Source organism: Oncorhynchus masou, unplaced genomic scaffold (assembly GCF_036934945.1).
Source record: "Oncorhynchus masou masou isolate Uvic2021 unplaced genomic scaffold, UVic_Omas_1.1 unplaced_scaffold_3397, whole genome shotgun sequence".
In the NCBI taxonomy this organism is placed as follows: Eukaryota; Metazoa; Chordata; class Actinopteri; order Salmoniformes; family Salmonidae; genus Oncorhynchus; species Oncorhynchus masou.
In genome coordinates, this window is record NW_027009808.1 from 13,171 (window position 1) to 24,653 (window position 11,483).

Genomic DNA, 11,483 nt, shown 5'->3' on the forward strand with positions numbered 1-11,483 from the left:
TTACCAGATCTATTGTGTTACATTCTCCTACATACCTTTCACATTTCCACAATCTTTGAAGTGTTTCCTTTCAAATGGTACCAGGAATATGCATATCCTTGCATCACAGCCTGAGTTACAGGCAGTTAGATTTGGGTATGTCGTTTTAGGCAAAAATTGATAAAAAGGGGTGGATCCTTCATTTAAGCAGACTGTGTTTGTGTATTGTTGTGAATTAGACTCCAGGTAATTCCAAAGGGTTCACATACTTTTTCTTTCCACTGTAGTACATTCTATGGATGATCTTAAACTGCAGTCATTTATGTCTGAGATTATATGAACATGACTGGGCATATCTGTATCTATTCATCATCATCAATAGTGTCTCCCTGCTCGTCCACACATTTTTATTTGACATGTTTTGTGTCATCGGGAAAAGCCACTATCAACCCATGATACAGTTTGTAAATCAACTTCAGAGGTTTGTCTGACTGCTTTAAAATAATTTGTATCTTGAAGCTTCTTGCCTGTCCAGCTGTACTGAGAGATAAAAGTGTTGTATCTGCAAAAGCTCCCCTCTGCGCAGTATCAGACTGGTCTTCCCTGACTGCCTGACCCTGCTGAGTCCCCTTGTCACCATCTGATACTGCTCAGATGAGGCATGTCAAAGAATTACCTTGGTGTGCATTTATACATTATATTATCCAAGAAAACAATCAATGGTTCAATAATTGAAAGTACCATTATTCCCAGATCACAGACAGTAGCCGACCCATCAACTCAAGATGGAACTTTGTACCCATTCACTGATTGTTATAATATATTGCAAAATTCACATGAGCTCCATAGACAGATCTTACCTGGCTGTCTGACCCTGCTGGGAAACCTGTCATCCTGCTAAGACATGATGAGCATAGTGTTGTGTACTGACTGTGCACCATGACAGCCTGTAGAGCTGTTACAACCGTATCAGTGTGAAAAGTAGGGAGTTAGCTGGGGAAACTGATAGATCAATAACGTTACATTGCTATACTGACTAATAAAAACTCACATTACGTCGGAATATATATCTCTTTAATCGTTTGGCCGCTTGTTTCATTGTTTGATTCAGGTCTGGTGTGATTGAGTCAAAAATAATAGCTAAAGTTAGTGAGCTAGCAAGCTAACGTTTGCCAACTTTTGCCTAGCTCTAGCTAATGGTACATCATAACATTTACTTCGGTATACAGTGCCCTCCACTAATATTGGAACCCTTGGTAAATATGAGCAAAACAGGCTGTGAATTGTTTTGTTGTTGCTGTTTATGCTTATGGTCTTTCATTCAAAATGTTCACAAAAATCAGTAAAATTATTGAGAGAAAAAATGTATAATAAATGTGATTCATATTTCTCTCCGAAACATGTGCGCCACAATTATTGGCACCCTAGAAATTCTTATGAGTAAATCTAACTGAAGTATATTCCCATGCATATTTTACATTTTTACCTGAGTGATTAGGAATGCGTAAGTGGTAAGCCATGACTTCCTGTTTCACCGGGGTATAAATAGGAGGTGACATACAGGCCAAGTTCCCATATTTATCCATCGCTATGGGAAAGACCCGAGAATACAGTAATGTTGTGCAACAAAATGTAGCTGGGCTGCACAAATCAGGAAATGCTTAAAATAACATAGTGCAAAGGTTGAAAATGCCTATTTGTTGAATAATAGTGAAAACTATGAAATAACACACATCAAAATTTTGAAATAACACATATGGAATCATGTGGTAACCAAAAAAGGGTTAAACAAATCTACATATATTTTATACTTTAGATTCTTCTTCACCCTTTGCCTTGATGACAGCTTTGCTTTGTTGGCATTCTCTCAACCAGCTTCATGAGGTAGTCATCTAGAAAAACCCTTGAATGAGAAGGTGTGTCCAAACTTTTGACTGGTACTCTATATTTGAGAAAAAAATATTCGTTTTATGTTATAAGAATGTATTTTTTCTTTCATTTATTCTACTTTAATTGAAGGTTGGATTTGTGTGAATTTTTAAATGAAAGACCAAGAGGATAAACAATAAAGACGTTTTATCACTGCCCATTTTGCTCATATTTGCCAAGGGTGCCAAAATTAGTGGAGAGCACTGTATACATTGTATCTGTCCCTAACAATATAAACAAAATCATACCGCTGCATTTAGCCTGTACAAAATATATTTCAGCCAGTTCTGAAGTTATATGTTGCTGTAATAAATAATGCATGCAAATATCTTTTGTCCTAGTCAATTTTGACTAAGATTAATGTGTTTCTCTATTATGTTATAGGACTACTGTTACGATTTACTAGGAGTGGTGGGTGGGATCAGGCGCAGAGAGCAGGGTTCAGTAGATTGTCAAATTTATTCTCCGGCACATCAAAACGGTCACGCCAAACACAGGGCGCATACAATTTACCAGCCCAAACAACAGGACCATTGTCCTGTCCTGCTAAGCTTTCAAAATGTAAAGAATACTTTTGGGTGTCAGGGAAAATGTATGGGGTAAAAAGTATATATAAATTCTTTCGGAATGTTGTGATGTACAAGTTGTCAAAAATATAAATGATCAAGTAAAGTACAGGTACCCAAACAAACTTCTTAAGTAGTACTTTCAAGTATTTTATTAAGTGGTCAATTGTTTGGATCAGTGTTGATTTTGTCAGCAAAAATAGTGACTAAAATATTTCCAAACATTCCAAATATTCAGCAGTGGCAATTAACTGCCTAAATAGACCAAGAACAAACTATCGGCTAAAATATTTTTTATTTCAGTTTCCTAAAACGAGATATCCCTAAATTATCTCTGCACAAGGTGCTTTGCAAAATTAAAAAAAATAGCAGCATTGATTTAAATAGTGATGCCACAGTCTACATCTGTTTTTCTCTTCCTTGTGTACAGCAGTAGGTTTCTCGTGTATAGCAGTAGGAGTTTCTAGTCTTGCTCACTCCTCTCACTTTCCCAACTGCATTTCATAGCCAGTTTCGGTGGGGACAAGTCTCAGTCTTGGCCTGAGAGAAAACGTCTTGGTTCCAGCTCTTACCGTTCAAAAGATATGACCCATGTTTCCGGCGCTATGTTTTGGTGGGTCCCATTTTCATTTTTAAATTACAGACATAAGAGTACCAGACCCGGCCACAGGGATGGCTAACTCTCGAGGTCCCGTGGATCACTACGGAATTAAGTAAATCTGCATTCAGGTTTTTTGCGCCCCATGTATGAAATGATCTGCAGCACTCTGCACCATGATGCTCTGGGGCCTCTAGGGCAGTTCAGGTTGTACATTTTGTATAACTTGTGCATATGCAGGGCTCTCTTGAAAAATAGGTTTTAGTCTCAATGTGATTTCACTGTCAAAATAAAGGTACGAAAAAAGAAGGTAATAAAGGATTGTGATTTCTTTTACAACGATGGCATTTCAGTGATTGTGCCATTAACCGCATAATAAGAATTTGCTGAGATAGTCTTTACTTCCATGTGAACTTAATTTCAGTATCTACACTGAAAGGTGCTGTCCAGAACATAAAGGGGTTATTCAGCTGTCCCCATAGGATGACCTGTTGAAGAACATTTTCTGTTTTCAGATAGAACCCTTTTGGGTTCCATGTACAACCCTTACCCCCAGGGGGCTATACATGGAATCCAAAAGGGTTCGACCTGGAACCAAAAAGTTTTTATATATATATATATCTAGTGTCACGCCCTGGCCATAGTTTACTTTGTATGTTTCTATGTTTTGGTTGGTCAGGGTGTGATCTGAGTGGGCATTCTATGTTGGATGTCTTGTTTGTCTATTTCTGTGTTTGGCCTGATATGGTTCTCAATCAGGGGCAGGTGTTAGTCATTGTCTCTGATTGGGAACCATATTTAGGTAGCCTGGGTTTCACTGTCTGTTTGTGGGTGATTGTTCCTGTCTCTGTGTTTTGCACCAGAGAGGGCTGTTTTCGGAGGTTTGTTATTTTGTTAGTTTATCGTTTCCGTATTTAATAAAATGAATCAAAACTACGCTGCATTTGGTCCGCTCCTCCTTCCGATAACGAAAGCCGTGACATCTAGAACCAAAAAGGGTCATTTTATGGGAACAGCCAAAGAACCCTTTTGGAACCATTTTCTGTAAGAGTGTATACTTTCTTTCCGAACTGTCACCATCACATCAGGCCTTTAACAGTTTTTCCCGGTGGCTAAGACACGTTCAATTAAACTTTTAATGGAACTCCATCATAACCTAATGACCACAACAGTATTATTTTTTGTAAAACTGTAAGTCATTACTCGTTGCTTTCACACAAAAATCTAATGCTAAGCACATTTTTTGCAAAACAGTAAACACAACTCACTACAAAGACGCAAAACTCATGTCAAATGTTTTAACATTCGGTGACAGCTGATTCAAATTACTCCTGTGAATGTGAACATCTTCTGTGCACGTGCACACTTCTTTACACAAATGTTCACTGAGCAATCAGTCCTTACTCATGCATTATAGAGATCACTCACCTCTGACTTACTGTTTGCAAGAATGGACCAAGTAAGAGGCCGAGGGCAAGGACAAAGGAGAGGTAGAGGGGCCCATAGAGGAAGAGGGGTTCAGATGTGTGGAGGTGGAACGTTTATAATTACCATCCACATGACCAGATGTTCCTACTAGATAGAAAGAAAACCGGTTATATGGCAATCACTGCAGAGGACTGTCAAGCCGTGCAAGGAGATGTTTTCCTCACTGAATTGCAAGGGAAAAGATCCAGGGTGATGTTGATGAAAACATGAATGGACCAAATGTAGTGTATACTGTATTGGTGTTGACTTTTCTACATTGCTTTGTCTTTGCAGTGATTTTATAGCCTGGTGTATTTTATTTTGATTATCTGTTTATATACTGTACAGCATCACTGCATTTGTGAAGGACAACATATTCATGCTCTTCAGTGACATTCTTTCTATATTGGTCATCTTTGGTTAAATCATTTTCGGAAAACAAAATACAACCCATGCTGTGATAATATATTTACTCGTCTTTTATGGTGCATACTATGATTATAGTATCAACAAATGGCACAGAAATATGAAAGAGGGTTAACCATGTTAGAGTATATTGATAGTTGTAATTAGTATTTATTGGGCCATCGTGTAACGATTTATTGAAATCACTTTTCATTAGATAACAAGTTGTATGTTTTGATGGAGGTAGTTAATTTTGTGTCATGTATTTAATGTTTTGAGAGTCTTAATGCATTTTTGAAAATTAAATGTGTCATTTTGGCCAAAGTGTTTCAGTTTTGGGCTGCATGTTAATTGTTTAGAAAATGTTAATTCTGTTTGGACACATTTTATCAAGAAAAACTGCAATTTGCTACATTGCTATATTATTAGAGAATAACTATGATATTTAAGTCAATGCGTTGATATTGAGTCTCCCTTTCTCTCCACAGTACTCTGCTCAGCCCAGCATTCAGCTCAACCTGAGACTCGGCAGGTGAATGGCCTCGTGGGAATGGTTTTCTATTTTCCAGAAAGGGTGTTCAACTCTGGCAGTTTACTTTATGGAGGTCTTGGCACTATTGCACAGGTGTACCCTGGTAAACAAAGTAATACCAACCTTGAGAAGAGATATAAAAACCGCCTTCACTGGAACAATGTTACTGGAGTCTTCACTTTGTCAGACCTACAAATAGATGATTCTGGGGTTTATACTGCGGAGAATACAGATGAAGGGAAGACAAAACATACATTTCAGCTGACTGTGTACTGTAAGTGTGTGTGTGTGCTGTAAATTACAACATCATTAAAGTGGCAATCAGCAGTAGAAACAATACTAAAGCTGTCACCTTTTGGTTTGGTAAAAAGCTGAGGGATGGGTCTGGAGAAATGTAACCACTCTCAAATTCATAGACCGAGCAATGGATTCAAGGACTGATCAGCCACCATGTAAAAAATTATAGTGTGTAGATAGATAGTGTTTGTTTACAATTTCTTTGTTTACAAACTCCGGAGTAAAACGTTTTATGGGTTCTAAGCTCAACAAGCATTTATAAATATTCTTCAAGAATCAATGGGTCCATTTCATTCATTTCTAAGTCCAAAAATGAATGTAGCAACTGCTCTTTGCTATTTAAAGATAAAATCCATTTCACTAATTCACATTTTTTCATTATTTGTCTTCCAGATGTTCTGTCCAAACCTCAGGTGACAGTCCATGATAACATCTCCTGTAGCGTGGTGTGTTCTGTGGAGAACGGGAGAGAGGTGACCCTGTCCTGGTACAAAGGAGGGAAGATACTCAACCAGACCAGCAGCCCTGACCACAACATCACCCTCTCTATACCTCTCAAGGTGGATGTACAGACCAGAGACTCTTACAGATGTGAGGCTGCCAACCCAGGCAGCAAGGAGGCAGCTGTTGTTCCACATTCCTGTATAGAGAGTGATCCCTTCAAGGTGACAGGTAAACACATGTACAGTAGCAATGTTACATTGCAGATATCCAGACAATACCAACTTCTATATGAAACAACAAGTATGGTAGAGTTCATTTTATGAAACGAAATGTTTCAATTAAAATATTTTTTTCTCTCTTTTTAATTTAGATGGTGATGAGAGGACTCGAGGTTATCTTATTATTGCTGTGATCTGCGTTTTGGTTGCCTCGGGACTTGTTGGACTTGCAATCTATCTTAAGAAGAGGAGAAACGGACACTCACATGCAGGTATTTAGCTTTTTACAGGGTGAGGTCATTCTCCTTGTCAAATTCAAAACATGTTGTGCACAACCTTTTTGAATTATCATGGATAGTGTTTTGGAAAAGGTAAGAAATGTTTGCCTGAACAACGGATGCAGGTCAAATGAATTGGCGTATCTTCCACACTTCCTCTGCTTGGTCAGACAGTTGCATTGTCTCAGACCACTTCTCTAAATGTTGATGAAGCAGAAGGCACACACATACAAGCACAGTCTGACAATCATTACTTTATAGCTTCTCTGGTGCCAAAACGACAGCGAGCACAGACACAGGAATCCATAGTTGTCACGTTTTGACCTTAGTTTCTTTTTTTATGTCTTTGTGTTAGGTTGGTCAGGGCGTGAGTTGGGGTGGGTTGTCTAGGTTCATTTTTCTATGTTATATTTTCTACGTGTTTGGCCTAGTATGGTTCTCAATCAGAGGCAGGTGTCGTTCGTTGTCTCTGATTGAGAATCATACTTAGGTAGCCTTTTCCCACCTGCGTTTTGTGGGTGATTATCTTCTGTTTAGTGTGTCTGCACCAGACAGAACTGTTTCGGTTTCATTTTTTTGTTCTCTTGTTGTTTTTTGTCAAGTGTTCCGTTCTATTAACTATCATATACACTTACGACGCTGCGCATTGGTCCGATCTCTCATACTCCTCGTCAGAGGAAAAATGAATGCCGTTACAGAATCACCCACCAACCAAGGACCAAGCAGCGTGGTATCGGGCAGCAGCAATAGCTGGACTCCTGGACATGGGAGGAGGTTTTGGACGGAAAGGGACCCTGGGCACAGGCTGGGGAATATCGCCGCCCCAAGGCAGAGCTGAAGGCAGCAAAAGCTGAGCGGTGGCAATATGAGAAGGTAGCACGGCAGCGCGACATGCACGAGAGGCAGCCCCCAAATTTTTTGGGGGGGGGGCACACGGGGAGGGTGGCAGAGTCAGGTTGGAGACCTGAGCCCCTCCTCGTGCTTACTGGAAGAATCACAGTACTGGTCAGGCACCGTGTTATGCGGTCAAGTGCACGGTGTCGCCAGTACGCGCTCATAGCCCAGGGGGCTATAGGCCAGCCCCCGCAAGTGCCATGCGAGAGTGGGCATCCAGCCAGGGCATGTTGTGCCAGCCCAGCGTGTTTGGTCTCCGGTACGCTGTTTCGCCCAGGGTATCCTGCGCCGGCTCTGCGTGCTGTGTCTCCGAGGCGCTGGGAGGGTGCAGTGCGTTCTATGCCTGCGCTCTGTCCGTGCCGGGCGAATGTGGGTATTGAGCCTAAAGGAGAGGCGCGAGTGGTACCAGATCTCCAGTGCTCACCCACAGCCTGGTTCAACCTGTGCCTGCACTCTGGATGGTCCGGGCTAAAATGGTGATCCAGCCGGGAGGAGTGGTGCCAAGGCTGTGCACCTGGGCTCCAGTGCTCCCCCACAGCCCGGTCCATCCGGTGCCTCCTCCAAGCACCAGGCCTCCTGAAGGTCTTCCCGGCCTGGTGGGTCCTGTGGCAGCCCCACGCATCAGGCTGTCTCTCCGTCTCCTCCCTCCAGGTCCGCCCATCTGTCCTGAGCTGCCAGAGCCACCCGTCTGTCCTGAGCTGCCAGAGCCGCCCGTCAGCCAGGAGCTGCCGGAGCCGCCCGTCACCCGGCGCTTCCAGAGTTGCCTTTCACGTCGGTCCGTGTGGCGACGCACAATTGGCCTAGCGTCGTCTGGGTTAGGGAGGGTTTGGCCGGAAGGGATATCCTTGTCTCATTGCGCACCAGTGACTCCTTTGGCGGGCCGGGAGCAGTGAGCGCTAACCAAGGTTGCCAGGTGCACGGTGTTTCCTCCGACACATTGGTGCGGCTCGCTTCCGGGTTGGATGCGCTGTGTTAAGAAGCAGTGCGGCTTGGTTGGGTTGTGTATCGGAGGACGCATGACTTTCAACCTTCGTCTCTCCCAAGCCCGTACGGGAGTTTTAGCAATGAGACAAGATAGTAGCTACTAACAATTGGATACCACGAATCAAAAAGGGGGTGATTATTATCTGTTTAGTGTGTCTGCACCAGACAGAACTGTTTAGTTTTTTTTTGTTCTCTTGTTGTTTTTTGTCATTAAATGTTCCGTTCTATTAAATACCATGAACACTTACACGTTGCATATTGGTCCTGTAGCTCCCTTCAGTAACCACGAGCACAACCGTTCCTTGATTTTAACATGCGGCTTTATTCTGTAGTTTTAGTCAGAATTATCACCTTCCGTGAGAACTATAAAGTAAATGAAAAATACAGTACAACCTTATCTTACGAGTGACTTATTAGCTTGGTATAACTCTGAAGTGCTTACATGCCTAACAGTTTAACCGGCGTTATAACGGGTTCAGATTAAACACATGAATAAAGGAAAAAATACCTCATTGGCTGCTTATTACAGAAGGGAGGAAATCAAACTTCACACGTATTAGTCCTGGCATGAATTCACACTTCATCCTAACATACACTCTTCAACCTTTATGAACTACACCCAATGACATGACAACTTAGCTAATGCAGCGCGGGATTGCCTTCCCTCCAAAAGTGTGTTGCTACAATAAGGATCCCCGTTACAGCAGTATTAGCTACGTGGTTCCGCTTGTATTATCATTTCCCCCACACAGCGGACACGTAAACAATTCAAACAAAAGACAACGACATAACCTGTAAGTCTACCTGTCAGTTACAGGTCCGATCTCTCATACTCCTCGTCAGAGGAAGACGAATGCCGCTACAATAGTAACATGAGTCCTTAGTGTTTGTAGAACCTGTGTTGGGGATGAGCATGTGTGCATATATGTCAGTTACTACCACCCACACTGTATATTTCATTTACTTTATTTGCCTTTATAGATTCACCTGAAAGAGAGCAAGATGACGTTCAGTATGCAGAGATAACTCACATTAAACCAGCAGAAAACCAGGTTAGTAATTATATTACAGGCTGATAAACATAGGAGATGCAATACAGCTGCTTTAGCAGCCCTCATGTCTACAACTGTTGGCTTTATCTCTGTGTCAGTGGGTTCATGTGGTATTGAGTTGCACAGACCACCTGAGTTTGATAACCGGCCTGATGTCATTGCAACCAGTTTTGCCCAAATGAAATGCTTATGTTGGACAATTAGAAGAGTAATGCCTTTGATCTTCCTATGTCTTTTACAGTATTTGCCAAGTCTGTTGATTTTTAAGCTTGGCTTCATGGTTCCTCCCACTAGATTTAGGAATGATTCTAGATGTGTTGACTGTTGAGTTACCTACTGCAGAACAGTGAGAATAAACAACAGAGCATCAGACTTGTCTTGTCTCCTTCTTCTGGTACAAAGTATCTGATGACAAAACATATGATCCTTTATTCTTTCCTACCCCCTTTCATTGTCCCTCTCAATCCTTTCTTCCCTCCCTCCCTCTCCCATTCTAGGAGGAGCAAACAGGTATACCAGGACTGGAGTCACTTAGAGACAACCCTGACCAGACAGTTTATTATACACTCCAGGTACGTCACATGGCTGCCAACGAGGATGTTGACACTGCATGAAGGAGAGAGAGAACAGGAAGTTAATGAGAGGGTGACATGATAATCCACATCCAAGAGAAGGCGTTACATCCTAAAGAGGACGTTAAGACAAAATTATAGTCAATATTCATTTTAGAAAACTTCATGGAGACAGTTGTTCCTGAAGACAATTACCATTTAACCAATGCGCTTTTGTCATTTCAGTCATTTCAGACTTCCTTTGTTGGTCATTCTGTTATGTACTTGAGTGAAGACCCAAAAGCGGTTTTAACAGAAACAGAGTTCTTTTAATGAAAAAACAGGAATGGCATAGATCCTCTTCCGACGTTGTCAATGGAACAAAAGATAGTTAGTAGAGTGCAGGATGCACCTGCCAGGCAGACTCCGACAGGATAGGACTAGGTGGAAGCAAACGAGACGATAGCTTGCTTCTGGCATGAGAAACACAAACGAGAATCTGACACCGAAAGTAGCAGGAACAGAGAGAGAAATAGAGACCTAATCAGAGGGAAAAAGGGAACAGGTGGGGAAAGGGTGAATGAGCTAGTTAGGGGAGATGAGGAACAGCTGGAGAAGGAGAGAAAGAGAAGGTAACCTAATAAGACCAGCAGAGAGAGACAGAGTGAAGAGAAAGGACAGGAACAGACATAATAAGACATGACACATTCTCACTGTCTTTTGTTGAATTGAGCCTTGATGAGATTCACTGATGCAAACAAATTAAATAACTATGCCTAGGGTTATTAGTAGGATGGTCCCTCTTTTCAAGTGCCCAATGTATAGGTTAAAACAAATGGAACCTCTTTAATACAATTCACTAGTGTGTTTGCTATGCTACTGCTGTGCCAAAGCTTCTTTTCAGTTCTGTCTGTTCTGTTGTTTAAATGTAGGTGCCTCCCCTGTATCTTTTTATAGCTGGTCATTGTTTAGCTTGCCAGTGGATAGCAGCTGTGTACATAAAAAGCAGATGTTTGGTGAGATAAAGCCACCTATTCCTCAGCATAATGGCTATTAGGCTCTGTTGGAAACCACCATATAGATTATGTTGAAACACTTCTGAGTGGTAGATCTTGATTTGCCTTTTGACTCAGAAAGTGTTCTTGGTTGACATTTTACTCTCACAAAATGCAATCGTGATTAAGTGTAGTTCAGATCTTGCTTTGACAACAACTGTGTTCACGCAGTTTGAATGTACCAGAGTCACAGTTTAGTTTATTATGATGGACCACTTATTGCTTGTCCTTATC

General features: G+C 41.5%; 1 protein-coding gene across 1 annotated transcript; it reads left to right on the top strand.

The window, feature by feature from the left end:
- The first annotated feature begins 5,432 nt into the window (after positions 1–5,432).
- On the top strand, positions 5,433–11,235 carry LOC135534429 (leucine-rich repeats and immunoglobulin-like domains protein 1). Its single transcript, XM_064961425.1, has 5 exons — positions 5,433–5,750; positions 6,167–6,445; positions 6,588–6,707; positions 9,573–9,643; positions 10,141–11,235. The coding sequence occupies exons 1-5, from the start codon at positions 5,495–5,497 to the stop codon at positions 10,255–10,257; spliced, it is 843 nt and encodes a 280-aa protein (XP_064817497.1). The 5' UTR covers positions 5,433–5,494; the 3' UTR covers positions 10,258–11,235.
- The last annotated feature ends 248 nt before the right edge of the window (positions 11,236–11,483 follow it).